The following is an 18787-nucleotide window of genomic DNA, read 5'->3' on the forward strand; positions in this document are numbered from 1 at the left end:
CAGGCTCATCCATTATGCAAATTGGGGGCAACTCGCGATCGTATAATATACGGCATCCATTAAGTATCTCATTAATATTTTACCTGGTTTTATCCAGTTCGGTTAAAAACGATAACGTGAAGTCTCCCATTATTCATCTCCCCTGAAAATTCAATTGAAGCAAAATGCTGCACACAGCACACTGTGTGACGACGTACTATTGATTTTTATTTTTAAAAATATCAAAATCGGTTTAAAAGAGAAACCTTGGCCTGGATTTCTTAGGGCCATTTTCAATTGCCAGGATCTGAATCATTGCACAACGCATAACGTGTTTTGGAAGGGGATTTCGCACGACCGGATCGGAGCTAGGGCTGGACCAATAATATTATTTATGAAAGGAGACACATTGGCTGCAACGCGCATTGTATCATAATTATGGGCAATTGGGCATTTACTTCGGTCATCAATTTTGCTGTAGGCTTAATTGTTCGATTTACTGTATAGATAAAGGGACGCGTATCACAGGACAATAGGCCAATATGCTTGCTCAAGTACTGGGGGATATTAACGTCGAAATTGTTAAAGCAATCACCAATCTTCAGTCCATTAAGTGATCCATTTTGTCAAGTGGGAAATGTAGCTCGGTTTGTGCCTTTGTGGACAATAACTGCCGCATGATGAATGAATGTCAACTTATAATCCAGCAATTTTTCATAAATGGTAAATAAAAGTACAGTCCCCGCAAAAACTCACCCATCAAAGACTATTGTACCATGTGTAAATAGAATGAACATCATCTCCACTAAATCTAGCAATTTGTTTTTTTTTCAAAGTTGGAATTTATTGCCAAAAAAAGGGCAAGCCTTGAATAACCAAGTGCAAAAAGTAACCGAATGTGACATAAACAAAATTGTTTTGTACAATAAGTATAAATATCGTACATAATGAGATATTTTGACAAAACTCATACAGAAATTTACATCAGAAAATTATAACGGGAAAAAGCAAATTTTGTTAGGATTAGATATCAGAGTTAGTTTGTGGTGACCCTTTAAATAAAACGTTCAACACACCAAGAGTGCACGAGTCACTGCTGCAAAAATAATTCATGAAATGTAGCTTAAAAGGTTGCCCACAAAGCTTTTGTTTTGGGAATGGGTATAAATGAAATCTTGTACTTATAGTCCAGAATGGAGATCCACTGTTGAAATGCTGCAGACTTCCCGCTTTGTACAAGAGTTCATTCAAAATGTTCAATCTACAAGATTTGCAGCTAAATATTTGGGAAGTCTTTCGTTTGATTACAATAATAAATGTCTTGATAAAATGCATTTTTTTTCATCATAATATAGTTCATTTTTTGCCATTTGACGAGGAAGCATCTATGTTAAGGTTGCCTCATTGATGTTTTCTTTGCTTTTTCTTCATCAAATAGAATTGTCAGCTAGTTGGTCCATGCCATCGATCGATGCCTGGATATTGTGTAAGACAGCAGCATGGGCAGCATCATACGCCATTTGGATTCCTCTCGTTGAAGACAGAAGTAGCTATAGGATCAGGAGATCACACAGATGTCCATAGGAACAAGGAAATGACTAAAACTCAACTGGAACTTGTTTTCTATCAAAGTACATGTAAGTAATTTGAACTTCTGTATTGCTAAATTTTCTGATTTAAAACTAACACTTGCACAATACTAAGTTTATAGTCAAAAGAAAAGGCGCAGCTTCAGACCAGTTTTGTTTCGAGGTAAACATTTGCAGGCCGTAATTTTCGGAATGTTAAAATTGAAGGTCAATTTTTTTTTTAAATATATTTCTTGTCATTTTGGTGCACATATTGAGGTATACTTGATTTGGTTTGAGGTAGGGTGTATAAGAGCCCCCCTCCCAGCAAGAAAACACTTTCCTCGGCCGTCTTCTTTGGATTCTTGGCCGTCAGTGCTAGGCTCGTTCGTCGGTTGGACTTGTTGGGTTTAATCAAATTCAATGCTCGCTCCTGTGAAAGGAAAAGGAAGAAAATACCAAGACAGTTATAAACATACAACCGTTAACTGGCAGATAATTGCAGAGACAGAAAACATCCCACTCTCCATTCCACCCCACCCCTATCAAAATAACCCACGATTTCCCTTCTGACTTTTATCATCTTCTGTTAATTTCCCATCGATTTACAGATAGACCAGCACCTTTGGTTGGCTAACATGTATTACTAGGCCGGCCGGCCACGGTGACACGTTATTATCAAGAGTTATACTTGTTTGGGGAGACAGGGTAGATTAAGGAGGGATTTGAATGTCTCCTAATGCTTCAAGTCCTATTTCTAGGCCAAAGTTTAATGTCGCAAATAGGCTATTAATCGATTTCTCGTGATGCAAAACCCAAATTTACAAAGCTTGGTAAGGGTAGGATAAGGTAAAGGTTAGGGGTCATTTAAAAGTTAGGATTTTTTCGTGCACAAGTGGGAATGTCCCCCTGTAAAAGCTACCATTTCCAAAAATAATACTTATTGTCATCATTGTTATTTCTAGAACTTAAATTAACGATTCAAAAGAGACAATACGTAAGAAAATCACTCCGAAATAATACTCAGGTTTAAGTTGGCGTTGTGGTCAGGATTTGGAATATGATTCAGTACGTGAAAAATAAGCTTTCGGTGTATTTATTTGAGTACATTATGTATGGTCTGAGTTTGGCTTTGGATAAAGTTTAGGGTTGAGTTGAAGATTGCTCCGGGTCGTAGTTTCTACTCCATGCCTATTCGAGTATGGACATTAAGTGTATATACTTACCGTGGTCTCCGTTCACTTCAGTCGTTGGCCTGCTCACTTTCCTTTTCTTCTTCGACTGCCAAACCCAGCCACCAATAAGGAGGCCGATAATGGCCACACCACCCAAGGAGCAGAAAACACTGATGAGGATTATGTCTGTTTGAGACAGGCCGGGCTTGTCTGTGGGAGAACAGGCGGGACAGAAATGTGTCGTCATTTTGATCATGGTTGTACGCAGTTCCAGAGGTGCCATTTTAGATTCGTGGATGATTCTTTTATCTAAGGATCATGTGACCAACCTGGATGTGAATGTCACTTGTACAGTTTGTAAAAGTATATGTGTATCTTTCACGGCACGTCTAGTACATGAAATAACATTGTCGCAAAGGTATATAGCGCATGGCGGAGGTTGTTCGATGCTTCACTCCGATTGAGAATTGAATCCCTCTGGAAAGCCGGACAATATAATCAATCCATTTCGCTAAGTAAACATTGTTAATTGGCACGATAACGAACGAGATTTCTTTGATAATAATAAGGGCCGGTAAAATTGAGTGTCATCTACCTGTGGGTGGCTGGTAGTCATCTGGTTTGAACAGGATGTATTCGTCTCCTTTATTTGGCACCAATAGGTATCCCTTCCTGGCCTGTCTGCACCAGTAAAACTCGGAATTGTAAACGGAGAAATCAAAAGCAACGCATTGGTCGTTCGGATCGTGTTTCCAGGCTCGACACAGAGATGCACAAGTATTCGGTGTATTTACCAAGTCTTTCCTCATCACGGAAGAGTCGTTGAGACGCACGTCGAAGAACGGATTGTATTCAATGACATATTCATCTATGTAAAAAAAAAACACACACACACACACAATAAAGAAAGGAAAAAGTAGGTGAAATAAAGAAATAAAAGGATTATCTTGTCGGTTGTAACAAATTGATTGACACCTCATGCAGCGCACAATTCTTAGCTCATACGCTAAAATGTGCCCCTCTCGTGATGGAGACGTTGTCATGGACAGTGCACAAGTACGCCCTCAACGGTGACAAAGCGGCATGACAGATATTTGTAATGCCATTCAAGCTCTTCCAAACGTGTTGTTAACTTTATTCCCAAGAGGGAGATATTTGCCTATTTGAGATATAGCAGACACATTAGGACTGCGTTGTTTGGTTTAGGTACAGTTTTTGTATTTACCCAAACCATATAGCGCCCTCCCATCGTGTCCACAATCTCAAATAGGCTATGGTGCTAACAAGTACTTATAACAAGAGTCTGCAAACTCACCACAATACAACTCGTCGCTCCTCCCGTAGCAATCGTGAGCACCGTTGCATTTGGAACTATGAGGAACACAGGCACCACGTCGACACGTGTAGCGACCATCACTTTCACAATCGTTATCCTCTGGAAGCAAGAAAAAAATACAAAATCATCCCCCAAAACGACAAGGATTATAACATCAAATGCTAATGATTATGTATTGTGTGTTAGCATGTCTAACATTAATTGGTACAATAAAAGATAATCACCAATCATGCACATTACGTTTTATATATTATGTGAGCAATTGCAAAGTTTATGCGACCCCGCGGCCCGAGCACTAGCCAATCAAGTATGAGTTCGTGAAAAAGTGACGAAATAAGTGTCATCTATACTAGTACCTGTTGGGAAGTTATGATCTGGTGCGAAGTGGACGTATCCTTCTTCTTCATTAGGCACCAATTCGTATCCCTTTCTGGCGCGCTTGCACAGGTAATAAGAATTGTAAACGGAGATATCAAAGGCAACGCATTGGTCGTTCGGATCGGGAGTCCATTCCCGACACAGCCGTGCACAAGTCTCAGGTGTATCTACCGTACTTTGCTGCATAACGGAAGAGTCGTTGAGACGCACGTCGAAGAACGGATTGTATTCAATGATATATTTATCTGTGTGAACAAAAACCAATGAAATTTAATTGAATAAACAAAGAAGTGAAATGCCTCACTCAGACGCTAAAAATGTGTCTCTCTCATTATGAAGACCTTATGGTGGATTTGAGTTATCAACGGTAACAAAGATACAAATTTTAAGTATTGCAGATATTGTTTAACAACCTTGGCATTCAAATTCTGCCAATCGCACTTCAGTTCTGCCAAGTGCGTTTCAGTTCTGCCAAACGCGAAATTAATCCAATGGCGTTTAAATTAAGCCAAACGCATTTCGATTCTTCCAATTCTTGTGTATCTTTAAAAGAGAGATATAGATATGGTGCTCCCAAGTACTATAACTCACCACAATACAACTCATCGCTCTGCCCGAAGCAATCGGCAGCACCATTGCATTTCAAACTGTAAGGAATACAGCTACCATTTCGACACATGTAGCGACCATCACTTGCACAATCGCTTTTCTCTGTAAACAAGGATAATAGCATTGAAAATACACACAATGTATGATAATGATTTTTGTTCTGCTAGGTATCGTGTGGTTAGAATTTCTAACATTGGTACATAAAAGATGATCACTTTGCATGCGCTCATGGAGCCCTCCATTAATGGCGAATTGTGCATCCCCCGAAACGACAAGGATTATAAATGCTAATGATTATGTATTGTACATGTATTGTGTGCTTAGCATGTCTAAAATTGGTACATAATCACCATGCATGCACTAGTCTGTGTATCACCTGTTGTCCACCAGAGCCCCTTCCTAACGTTTTATATAAGTTTGAGTACAGACATTTCACGACGAATTTAAACATTCAACCATAAAGACACGTCCTTTCCCTATGATTCAACTATACACAACTTCCAATCAATATATCATGCCTATATGGGTAAAGCTAAACAAAAGAGTCCGTGTCAAGTACTAGTTTTTTGGGTTTTTTGGGTTAGTCAGTTTCACATTTAAATAACATTCATTTGATAATGAAGTATATTTTTATAGCGAGTCTTAGATTTCTTTTGGTTCACGAGTACCTACCTTGAAAAGACTGGCTGGTCCGTATCTGGGTCACGACCAGCACAAGACCCAAGGCTGTAGCGACAACACCTGGCAAACCCATGCTATTGAAATCACCGTCTCTGCCAACAAATTAAGACAAAATCTAATTCAATGCCGACAAAATTATACCAAAGCTTGAAATTATAAATTCGCGGATTCTGAAGTAAGGTGTCGATGTATGGTTCTGAGAAGAAGCAAAGGAGTGGTTTTTAATTTTGATTAGGAAGTTTTGGCCAATATGTTCTGACCGTCATCGAAAAGCCGTCATTGCATCGAAACGTTCACATCATCTTGGCCGTATCTGGAAATAGCCGTTATACTTCTAGGCTCACATTGCATATCAGTATTCCCAAAAATGTACTAGGAAAAACTGGCAGTGAGCAATTCGATATTCAGTCTGAATAAATCTCGAATGCAACTCTAACCTTCCAGAAATGTTTCAGCAAATTGTGCAGTTGCAGGATGATCGCATGCCAACATGCACGCCACTTTCTTGTCTGAACTGCCACTGTGATCTCCAATCCACATTTAAATACTGCGTGAGCGTGAACTTTGGAACACGTTTGACATCACAAATTAAAGCTATACTGACGCCTGAAAATTACTAGTAAAAATCCACAACGTGAGTCATCCACAATGTTCGCAGTACTAAGCCAAACTTTTCTAATACTCGAAATTCGTGAATGGCCATAATACTTCACAAAATGACATTGTAATTTCTTTGCAGTGGCCATGCATGTATTTATCCCGTCAACGCAATAATTACGAGTTACTGTTTAAACAACATTGCTCGGTAGAAATCGACTGTTTGTTGGTCAGGGTTGTCGATTAAGTCCGTTGGTCGATTGTTTAGTCGATTGGTGTCATATTGTGTCTTGAATAAAAAATTACAACAGAGAAATTCAGTTTCGGTTATTCATGATCCTGTAAATAGTTTAAAGGTTATATATTCAATGACTTTAATAATGGTTCGTTTTGCAATTTGTCTTAAAAAATATATAACTGACTGGCAGAGAAAGGCACGTTGATCCAGTTATCAAATCGTTGATAAGGACACGTTGAAGCCTACCTTATGCGGCAAAAGACTTGATCGGTTTTTCTTATTCAAGCTAGCTGCAGCGATTCGATTTCGACAGGCTGCATAGCCACTATTATAAAAAACGCATGACACAAGCCCCGGCGTGGGACGGGATGTGACTGCTGTAAGTATATGCACGAATACCCATCAACCACGTTGGAGTATCGGACTCCAAGGCTGCAAATGATTAATGATAAAAGGGCTTGGTTCTGTCAAATATGTTCTATTCTAACGTCATAAACATGAATAAAACTGCTGCAGAATGCTCTCTGACTGGATTGACCTGATTATTATCAAATCAAAGCAAATTAAGTCGGCCTGAGGTTGCGATCTTAACAGGATCTTCAGAGGCAAAGTCGTCAGAGTGTAACGTCAGGGTTTCCTCTTTACTCGTTGAACCCCAAACCAAGCTCCACTCGCAAAACTCTCTTTCGACCAAACCTTTCTGCATGGACAAGATGATAGTTACCTTTAAATGGGTAATTAATTAACCCAGTTTAGATTATTTATTATTGAATGTTATCATTGAACTTGTGACTCTGGTTTTTTTTTTTGTGGAAAGCTATTTTAAGTGTGGTAAGGCTCGCCATGTACTTTGCACCTTCCCCTTATTAAAATATAGCCACACCCCTTGTGAAGGAATTTTTTTCTTTTTTAACTCAGGATCTGGAAAAGTTGAATTTAAGTTCACCTGGTTCGCTTGAACTTCTGGTATCCCGCCGTACACTAGTCTGTGGAATAGCCCCTTGCACAGCAAGGGTCTATGATAGGCGAGCAGATTCGGTGATTAATTATGAAAGACAAGACTGCGTCTTGACCTCCAGATTCTGACCATTTAGTAACCCGCTGTTGAATTACAAAAACATTGCATATACAAATTGACCAATCAACAGCTTAGTCCATATTTCTGATGGAAATGACGTCATGGCCGCGGAAGACCACTCCGATTTGCTGGCGCGCGGTGTCGCATAAAATGTATATGCTACGATATATCAGACGTTCACCCGTGGCTTTGCCCACGTGAATGTCTGGTCCTCAGACTAGTCAATTACTTCGACAAAATATAACTTCAAGGCAACTCTAAAGCTGTCATCAGATTGAAGCAAATTAAAAGAGGAATATGTGTTTTTAAAAAGATGTCTTCATTTGCATGTATAGTTCTTATTTATGCTAATAAATTGTTTTTAAAATGCAATTGGAGATACATGTATTGTCATTTCTACACCAATGCACTTTTTTAACGTAGGCCTATCTGCCTATTGAATCCGATGAGTCAAAATGTGGAAATTTTTCAAAGTACCAAAGCATTCTTTCATTTTGAATTGTTTCATTTTTGTTTTCTCGATATTCCTTTTGGTTCCACTTTTGGAGTTCAAAGTCGAGACTCGTTATCATGGTTGAATTTAATTTGGTCGGCGTGTAATCATTAACTATGGGCGGAGACGCGAGGCTTGAAGAGAAATGTCTGCACGAGTTAATCATTGAGTTGGTGACGCGTTTCGTAATCCTTGCCTTTGCAACAAGCCAACAGGGGTGAAACAAAGTTCAAACTCAAAAAATAAAAAATAATAATGCAACGCAGTTAAACTTTTGTATGCGGTCAAATTAATGGTAAAAATGGACTTCTTAAAGATTATGCTTTAGCCTCGAATCTTCGTAAAGAGTTTTAAAAAGGAGTCATAGTATTGCAGTACTATAACGTCTTTATTTATATACTATAAGGTGTAATGTTTGGTAACATGTGAGGGAAGATTTCTGAATTTCCTTTTTGATTACTCGGTTTCGATATATTCCAAAATTCTGTAAAATAGAGCTTTAAGAACATTTCCGGAAGCCTAATTGTGAATGGAAAACAGACATGAGGAAATTGATTTGAAATATCAGGTAGGCTCAGTGAAATATTTGCCTTTCTGTTACAGTAATTTGAATTGTAGAAACAAGCAATTGATATCACTGAATATTATTTTGATACACTATGCCGTGTTTGCTAAATATGCTCTTCGTCTTTGATGCAAGCGACCCTCCATTCAGTCGATACAGTGATGGATTTTTAATGAACTAACTATGGTTTATTTGATTTCATTATTGTGCCAAAAGGCTGAACTGTGGTTTAATTTACAATTATTACTTTAAAAGTCGTTATACACTAAAAGAACTATATACGTCATTATATTAAAATACGTTAAAATTGGGAAATCACAACAACGAGAACACTAAGTGATAACATTTCATTACGATAATCTAACAAATTTAAAAAGAAAGACGGAATAAGAAATCTACCTTTTTCTTTCATTAAAGCCCTTCGAGTGAAGGTTTGGTAAACAAAAGTGCTTTGTGATTATAAGTGAAATCTGGTTTTAATTAAAGCGTGGAGCAATAAATTATTTACAGGCAAATATTGAAACTTGAAATGTACGGCAGGCGGTTGTAGAAGGTACTAGATGGTACTTCATTTTGTGTTTAGAAGTAAAAATAGCCCCTGAAAAAAAGGCTTTCCTTTGAAACAGATAATGCCTTTGACCCCTGCATATATGTCCGAAGTCCACACAATGGTCATTTTTTTGCTGGGTGTATAGCTCGGGGTCACCTTGTTTATTGCAGTCGTTGTCATATAAAGCAGGACTATAGAGGAGAGAGAATCTCTACATCCGTGAAACTGTGTTGATAAGGTACGTATCGGTTCTCACGTTGAAAATATCATCACGTACGTATAATACTATAGGCCCCTAATTAGCTTCAAGAAATGATTTTGTCAGTGTAGGCCTATACTAAAGCCTTTATCGTCATAATCAAGGCTGTTTTGTGCATGCTTGGGGCCTATATATAAAATACCGAACCGATATCGTTCCGTTTTGTCTTAAGCGGAATGCATCATCGAGTAAATTGCGATTTATCCAGATGAGTTACATGTAATTCCTTCACTGACTTTTTTAGGCCGAGATGACAAATTGTTTACTTTCCTAAATTTGTCTTTAAGAATGAGTTTACAGTGTGAGGTTAACTGTAACTAATAAAAAAGAAACACACTGTTTTGTAGCCTATAGGCCTAGCCCATTGTTAAACAAAAAAAAACGAAGCTGTGAATACAACGGTCAAGCTTGTAATATTGTAGCGTAAGTGTCGATTGGGGGTCAGTGTCGGGACACAATGAGAACCACAGTGTCACACAAGCCCTGGTGTCTCATGAAAACACTGGTTTTATTCCTCGACTTACTGGGTACAAAAACACCTTCTTTTCACATCAAAACGTGACTGAACTCAGCAAGGAAACCCGTGTAGAACAAGATGGCACCCACAAACGGGCTTTCCTGCCTCTTTGGCAGGGGCATCTGTCCCGCGGCAGTCAATGCAGAATAGCGGCCTTAATCGGCTCAACACTACACAATAGATAATGATAATGATTAACTACAAAATAAATAAGGTAATTTCTCTATTGAAAAAAAGGTCATTTTGAAACAAGTCGATTTTATATATTATTAATTTTGGATCCCCTCATGTAAGAGGTCTGCCGAAATATAATTGGTTTTGCAAACATATAATCCGTTTTGCTTCATGACAGAAGATACGACGTCATAGCTTATGACTACCATGACTTAAAAGTGAAACATAATAGCCTAAACATTAGATTAGAACATTGGCTTGGTTTCGCATATCACCATTGAAAGAGAAAAAAGTTATCCGGTAGAACAGTATCCCATGTCACTTGTCTTGTTTTTGAGCAAGTTGCGTTATTCACACTTGTACTATTATAATCAAATTGTTTTTGTCCAATCTAGCTAGGAAGATTAGTCAACATGAATGAACTGTTAACCCGGAAAGGAAATACTATGGAGATCTCCCTGATTTCGCTGCTTTTCACGTTGCTGGCATTGGTGGGAACCAGCCACTCTTACCAAAGTAAGGCCAATAAACTCAGTAAACAGTCGTAAGACATTGCGAAATCCAGTCACGTGATGTGCGACTCTTTCAAAATGCTAAGTTGCAAAATAGACTGTACACCTCAATATTGTGATAATTTGCATTGCTTGCCATGTGCCCTGATGTTTCTAAGTTCCATGTAGTTCACGTATACATGAAGGAGTGGCATTTCTGCGCATGTTAATAATTAAGTTTATCCTGCTTCAGAGGTCATAAGGTCAAAAATACCGTGGCCCTTCTCTGACCCTATAGACAAAATGAGCTATAGACCATTATCATGTTGCCGCCATCTTGATTTTTTCCCCCATTCAAATCAATGTAGCCTAAGCGAGGCTGGAAGGAAAAATAGTCTGGTTCCTTTTTGCACAAAACACATTATCATTCAGTACTGTTATTGGATACAGGGAACATGACTGAAATGGTGGCAGCATGATAAAGGTCTATTGCAGCAATTTTCGAACTCAACAATACCACATATATTTTTCCAATAATAAAAATAAAATGTGAGGATGCGTGTCCTTTATGAATTTGCTTCCCTGACTGAGTTAGTCTTATAAATCATTCATTTCATAAAACCTAAGGGAAAAACATGCATTTAAAATTATCTTTATTGATAATTTTTTTTAAGAATCCTGCCTTAATATTTTTCTTTTTGTGCTTTCAGATCATTCCACGTGTGGCCAGCAGAAAGTGTTCGTTAGCAGTGATTTGTTGATAGTAGGCGGTAAGCCAGCTCAAGTTGGCGAGTGGCCCTGGCAGGCGTTGATGATACGCGATGGGGTCGGTGTATGCGGAGCGACACTGATTGACCCGCAGTGGGTCATGTCGGCTGCACACTGTGTGTAAGTTAGTAATTAGTGCGGTTTGCGGATTTGAAATTGTTAACTATTTTTTTTTAATTACTTGAGCTATTTTTTCTATCTCTCCCAGGATTACGATTCCAAATAAACCAGATCTCTTCAACTTCAAGATGGGAACCAATTCGTACAGTACCGACCCAGCAAACACACAGGTCAGAACAGCCAAAGAAATCTTCATGCATCCCGACTACGTCATCTGTGATACTGACCATGATTCGGACATAGCTCTCTTCAAGCTGGAAGAGCCGTTCAATTTGACAGACTACGTGCAGACTGTGTGCTTACCGACCACTGATATGGCGGATAAGTTCCCTGTTGGCACGCAGGTTACTGTGACAGGCTGGGGAAGTACCGAAAATTGTAAGTGCCCCCCCCCCCCCCACCAACACCACCCCCTGTCCCTCCCCAACACACCCAAGTGTGTATTTGCCTGCAATCGGGGACCCCTGTTGTCCCTCTTTTGTTTGTACCCAATAACTTTTTAGGAGGACCTCCTATTATATGTTTTGTACACATCGCCAAATTGAGGACCTTCGGGAACTGGGGGCCCTATAATTGTCCTCTATTGTTCAACGTCCCCTATGGAATGCAGAAACAAACTCACCCACCCATTCCAAAACACATTCCCGAAAAGGAGAAATTATCAATGTGATTTCAATCTAGTTTGATCCCATGCCAATCCTTAAATCAAACGTCATGCAGGTCAAGAGACCGACTGTTTTCTTCAATTTGTCCACGTGATTTTGGCTTCAACCAAAATATTGTTTTCATTGTCTGCAATGCGCGAAGAATGTCATACAGAAGGATTTAGGAGTGGAACGCTCCAAGTCTAAAATTTGACGCATGCAGCGACTAATCAAAATAGTAAGCATTTCAATAACTTATTATCTGGAACTTAAGACCACATCCATCCCACCATGAGAAACTGCTATCATTAAAATAAATTCCGTATTGGTTTCCTTTCCCTCAAAACACATTCTTCTTGGATTTCTAGTTCTTCTCTTTCGCCCATAATTCAGCCTCTCGTAGTAGCGAGGATCTGCTGGAGGTTTCGCTTCCCATAGTCGATCAGGACGACTGCAAATCCACGTACGAGAGCGAGGATGTGATCATCACTGAGAACATGCTGTGCGCTGGGGAAACCAACGGGGGCAAAGATTCCTGCGGGGTGGGTTGATCATCAAGTAAAATTATGTAATATTTACTTTGTAGCAGGAACCGCCATTTTTGATCGAGAGTGAGACAGTCCTTGCTTAGACTCTGGCGTGGATGCTGTTTGAGCAATAACCATGTACTCAAATGGGTGGATACTGTGCAATCCCTCATCAAGACTCGTTTGCCCTGATGGCAGTGTTTATATGTCGTCTTCATTTTTTTGGCTAATCCCAAAGGACCGGCCTATAGTGTTCTATTATATCTACCTTACTGACTGAGTGACTGACAGACTGATTGTCACGTGTGACGTAGACAGGTCGTAGACTGGTGAAGAGTAGGCCTACCCGGCAGTGCTATCTTATAGGACTACCCCAAAAACGCAAATGACTGGGCAACATCAGACCAATGTGCAGACAAATGCAAATGCTGTTAAGAGCAAGTTCTGAATCAATTGAAAAGAAATTGCGTGCACAGTGCACAGCCAAGTGTCTTTGTATCTATCTCACTGACTGACGGTCACTTGGCTTGACATTTGTAAAGATGTTCAATTATTGTTGAAGAACACTGCTATATTTTGTAGGGTGATAGTGGAGGACCGTTGGTCACTCAGTACGACGGCAAGTGGTTTCAGGTCGGCGTGGTCAGTTTCGGCTATGGCTGCGGTGTAGCTGGGTATCCCGGAGTTTACGTTCGACTGACAGCATTCCAAGATTGGATCGCTCCGATCTTTGATGGGGAGGACCCAGATCGTCGTAAGAAACGTCTTAAACTCGTTTGTTAACAAACTAACCACTTGCTCGTTTAAGTCGTCAATTGTGCATGTTCCGTATTTCATTTAGGAGTAGTATTGACAACTTAAAGAGCGAGTAAACGTGTGCATAAGTATAAAAAAAAAAACACGAAAAGGCAATCTGATTATTGTAAATGGTCAGAGGAGAAATTTCTTATGAATGATCGGATGTAAAATTAACTTCATGGACATTTGACCCTTATTCTCGCAGAGGACAGTAACTGCACCGATCGTGGTCTGTACAGGTGTTACTGTGGAGGCTGTATACCATATGATGCAAAGTGCGATGGAGTCAAAGATTGCTTGTCTAACAGCGACGAAGCGCCGTATTCCCGTTGTGGTATGTATATGAGCTATATGTCTTTGCACAGTCATGGGTTGATCCAAAGCAGACCTTTTTGATTGCGAATTTCTTGCGGATGACGTGGTCTTGTTTTGTGTATTGGCGCTTTTTCATTGTTGAGGAAAGTCACAACTTTTGTTACTTAGCTTAAATGAAAACACGTGATGAGTTTTCCATGCTACGATCACGTACGTTTTTAATGTGAGACCATTATTGATGGTTTCCCTTAAAAAAACTTAGTACATTTTGTCATCAGCTTAATGCCTCAAATAATTGAAATGTTGAGCTTCATCCAACTGTTTCCCCGTCTTGGTTAAACAGATTTCCCAATCAGCATCTTCGATCGAATCGACACGTTAAAACCGGGCTCGGTTTATTTCAAGATTCCAAACGAGGACGTCAGTCAAAAAGAATTTGTCCTGAATGAGAACGACTGCGCAGCCCTTTGCCTTGCTTCCGGTATTTGTGTGGCATTTGATGTTAGGCGTAGGGATCTGGGAGGCTACGAATGTGATATGGCTGGCTCAGGATTCAAACTGGTGGAGGAGTTCCATTCGAGTTGGTTTCCCGGTTATGCTGCTGATCATTACGAGCTTGGAAAGTTGAAGGGTAAGTTTGAAAAATGGCTGGCTCCATTTTGTAGTTAGCATGTTCACCCCCTTACTAAAATTAGTTACCAGACCGACAAATAATGATTGCACTCGCTTGGTATGGAATGTTCCTCATGTATGGTGATTCTGTGCGGAGTATTATACTACTTTATATTCTATGCCGTTGAAGATGTACTGTACACAGTGTCAGTATTAGTATTGGAGGTAACACCATTGTATTTTTTTTTAAAGTAGATCCTGAGCCAGTCATGCACATCAGCAGTCATCATGGCTTCATCGGATACCCCGTACAGCTCCCTGACCCTACCGATATGTCCGGTGTCTACGAGTTTGTCTGGAACATCGAGCCGAGAGATCAAGTCAACTCCATCACATTCCGCTTCACTGGCATCCACACGGACGAAACGCTCCACCCACTCCTCCCTTGCTCTAATTATCTGACGGTGGGCGATGAGGACGCTATGTGCTTGGCTCTGTACCAAGGCTGGGATTCCTTCACAGTGGTGGTAGATTCTCCACGAACCAGCGTCAAGTTGAACACCAACAATGTTGGCAAGAATGGATTCTTGGCCGAGTATACTACAGGTACGTATAGGGGAACAAACGAACACATTGTGACATGTTCCGTAGTTGTGGGGACTACACGAGTTGTACTATGCACTGCAATGAACTTGATTAGGCCGGTTGTGATTTTGATGGACCAAGACAAGTTGAAAGTATAGCTCTTCAATATTCAAGAAGTAATTATTGTTTAAGAATTTCAGACTAATGCAATTAATAACGTTTATTAAAACAGGCACCCGGGAGCCGGGCGCAGTGACCACAGGCACCCGAGAGCCGGACGCAGTGACCACAGGCACCCGAGAGCCGGACGCAGTGACCACAGGCATCCGGGAGCCGTACGGGTACGAAGACTTGAAGAATGAGCGGAACATGATGCGAGCAGCCGTGATAGGTGTCAGCGTTGTCGCTGGTGTTGCTGTCATGTGTCTGATAGTAATGGCCTACTTACTGTTCACTAAACGAGGAGTTAAGGCTAGAGACACTCAAGACCCCAACGGTAAGTGAGTGGGCAACTGAGTGGAGCTGCTAATAGAATTTATTGCTTCGCACATAATGTGTTGAAGATGGTATATGTCACCCAGAAAATAAATGCTCAAAGCGAATCGCTATAATTTCGATTAGCATGAATACTATTACTAGATGAAAGTTCCTCAGTGAACCCTTGCACATACACACACATCTCAGCCCACGATGAATTTACGCATCAAAGAAGTGTCATATTCTGAATAGGGAGCTGGTCATCCGCTCCTGAACCATAGGCTATTTTAACGAAGCATATATCTTTTTGTGTGTGGTAGGCTACATGATGGAAACCAGATAGGCCTATTGCTCAGCGGAAAATTCTAAGGGTTAAGGCAACATGAAAAATTACTCTTTAATGTAGGCTACATACCTACTTAGCCCAAGTATCACTATAACTGTATATGCGTCTATCTTTTCATTTCTGTATTCTTTTATCTTACAGCATTCCCCGTTCATCCGATCGCGCAACCAGCAACCAACAATGGGCAGGATAACCTCGCTTTAGAATGACAACCAGTAACAACTTGCGAACGCCTCTAGTCAATAGAGCTTGATCAGGGTACGCCATCTTGATAATTAAAGCGAGGCATACAACACAAACAAACATGGCGGCAGAAATAGTGTGTGTGGTGTGTGGCTCTTGCAAAGTTACAACAGATCGATGGACAGCTCAAATTCTCCGAAACATCAACATTCCCGTCTTATTGTATTTCGAAGAATAAAGAATCTTATAAATACAAAGCCCAAAATCTGTGGCCGAACTGAAGTTCACGTAAGTTTCCGTGCCCTATTTTACCGTATATAGCACCCCGCTGTCAGATCAGAGAAACGATCAAGACTTTCTATTTTCACCATCCGCGGCTTTTTCTGAGCTGAAAATGCGCCTGTTTAGTAGTACTTGCATAAGGGGGCTATCCGCGAATTGTAATTCGCACAGGACCTGTGATTTTCCAGAAATAACAGGGAAATTGGCGCCCGATGCGCGTAGTATGCGGGAACGTGAACAATTTCTCTTTTCCACTCGTTCATTCTACGCGTATCAAACTCAAGAACGGAAACTTCAGTTCGGCCACTGGTTTTGGGTTTTATATGGCTTTCTTCAAGATACAGTAAGATGTGACCGACATATAGAATGTTGATTGATGTTTCGGGGAATTTAAGCTATAGATATAGTCCTCGCCCGAACTTGCTTGTCCACACTGGAAATTGCGCCATCAAGAGACGGCAAGAAGGGATAGTTTTTGAAGTTCGAATTAATTTCTTGTGTAAAACGGTGTGTGTTATTTACAAAGATTCTGAAACATTTATATTTGTGTGATACCACGAAAAAGATCTCTCCCAGGTTACCACTAGGCGGCGTTCTGTGTGGAACAAAAAAAAAATCAAATCGACACATGAATCAAAATAAAATCGATTAAATCGCAGTAAATGAAATCAATAACTTTGTCAAGTGCAACAACTTAAATGCATCGGATTTTTTCTTTTGATCATAACACTTAATCCATAATAAGTTCTTTTTTTTCCGTTTCCATTGACTAGAGTAGGCCTATTTGAAAGTTGTATAATTTAAACTTGAAAATACATGTACTTAAACGGTGTGTTATTAGACATAGGCTCTTCAGCGAAAATTTAAGCGTTCTGTTTTAAAACATAGCTAGTACTGACTAGCTACATGTAGGGCATAGGTTTTGGTTTGTAAAAGATATTACAAAATAAGGTACAGTGAAATGTCGCTATAACGAACACAGCTATAACGAATATTTGGCTAATACATGTATTACGAACATATCGGGCCCTTTGGCTCCCACAATTGTTTTCGTTTTTGATGAGAGAACGCACACCTTTTTCTGTCATCCGAGGACAGAACTTTAAAACGGCGGTTGTATTTAAAATTCCGTTACTTGAAAAGTACTAGAGTGATTTGAATGGTTCTTGTACACAAAGAACGCTTATGAATTGGGCTTTCATATCCAAGGTTTTGAAAGTGCTACATGCAGAACTTCACTTAAACAACAGTCCCAACATTTGGGTTTTTTGTTTTTTTAATCACCCTGTAAATGTTGTGGGCAGTTTGGACGTTAGGACCTTTTTGTTTTGTTGTGAGAGTCAAAATAACCTAACCGACAGATTAAGATCATTTTATGCCTTTGTTCGTACGTCAGTAAATATATCCATTGAATAATTGCCAAGCGTGGATGATAATTCCAATTAATGGACAGTGTTGAATGCCGTGAATAAGATCACAAGTGCGTCGATACTTGCCGTAGGTGTACAATCACGCTCACTAGATACTTTTTCCTCAGGAAATAATGAAATACATGTACTTAGCAGACTTTTCAATATTACAATTTTTCGTTATTTTTAATAATCAAGATGAGTTGCTTAATGTACAACAGCAAAACGGGTATCAATGTCACTGGCGTTAGGCGTAGAGTAGTGTCTTTGTATGGAGGTATACCACTTTGCAAAATCGGTAGAAATTTTTATATGTGTGAAAATACTGAAATAGCATTTTGATTGAATTTGTAAACCATGTTACTATTTTGAAACATGTTACATTCCACCAGTCCCAACTTATAACTTGAGACCAGGTGCGGTTCTAGAGCCTATATTTTAGGGAGGCTAACATAGATGGATCCAGACATTTTTGCAGGGAGGCGTACTGAAATGTAGATTTTTTTTCTCCCGGACACTTAGGTCTCCGAAAATCAATGGGGGGGGGGGAGGATTTTCAATATGGAGCGCTGATAATATCCTACAACCATGCACACTATATTAATTTATAGTTTACAAATGCCCCCTTCTCATTACTATTTTTTTGGGGGGGGGGAGACCATTCGCAATTGCTACTACATGTACCGTGTTTTTATGCAATATTTTTTTTGGGGGGGGGGGGGCCTAGACATCAATTCCCGCCTGGTTGAGACTGTTCCATTAAGTTGGGACCAACAACTGCACTGTACATTACCATTTTATGGTGATTATGGCAAAAACAAGTTATACTTATAATTAACTTTCAAATGCTGGGAAACTTGGTATTTTAAGGCTCTTTTAATATTTACACGGTTCTACCTCATTAAATATAAACAATTTAACAACCTCAATTTATTTAACAACCTCAATTTATTCGTAAAAGTACCCTTGTGTTTAAGCACTTATTCCTAATTCCAATACAATTCAGAACCTCCTAAATATTCAGTAATCACGG

The 18787-nt window shown here is 39.7% G+C and overlaps 2 protein-coding genes across 3 annotated transcripts; one reads left to right on the forward strand and one right to left on the reverse strand.

The window, feature by feature from the left end:
* Positions 1 to 1422: 1422 nt before the first annotated feature.
* LOC119722447 lies at positions 1423 to 17461 on the forward strand. 2 transcript variants are annotated; one of them, XM_038192586.1, is made up of 11 exons: positions 1423 to 1616; positions 10593 to 10713; positions 11399 to 11576; positions 11665 to 11954; positions 12614 to 12762; positions 13330 to 13501; positions 13751 to 13879; positions 14204 to 14491; positions 14728 to 15078; positions 15290 to 15553; positions 16022 to 17461. In XM_038192586.1, exons 2-11 carry the CDS (start codon positions 10611 to 10613, stop codon positions 16087 to 16089), a joined length of 1992 nt encoding a protein of 663 aa, XP_038048514.1. In that variant the 5' UTR covers positions 1423 to 1616; positions 10593 to 10610; the 3' UTR covers positions 16090 to 17461. The 2 variants fall into 2 exon arrangements, with proteins under 2 accessions (XP_038048514.1, XP_038048507.1); XM_038192579.1 differs by lacking the exon at positions 1423 to 1616 and adding an exon at positions 9415 to 9485.
* Positions 1605 to 5814, reverse strand: LOC119722463 (very low-density lipoprotein receptor-like). Its single transcript, XM_038192598.1, has 7 exons — positions 5718 to 5814; positions 5028 to 5147; positions 4415 to 4681; positions 4038 to 4157; positions 3318 to 3590; positions 2774 to 2932; positions 1605 to 1980 (listed from the first exon to the last, which is right to left on the reverse strand). Exons 1-7 carry the CDS (start codon positions 5797 to 5799, stop codon positions 1958 to 1960), a joined length of 1044 nt encoding a protein of 347 aa, XP_038048526.1. The 5' UTR covers positions 5800 to 5814; the 3' UTR covers positions 1605 to 1957.
* Positions 17462 to 18787: the final 1326 nt, after the last annotated feature.

This window comes from Patiria miniata, unplaced genomic scaffold, assembly GCF_015706575.1.
Source record: "Patiria miniata isolate m_02_andy unplaced genomic scaffold, ASM1570657v1 HiC_scaffold_1, whole genome shotgun sequence".
NCBI classification, from domain to species: domain Eukaryota; kingdom Metazoa; phylum Echinodermata; class Asteroidea; order Valvatida; family Asterinidae; genus Patiria; species Patiria miniata.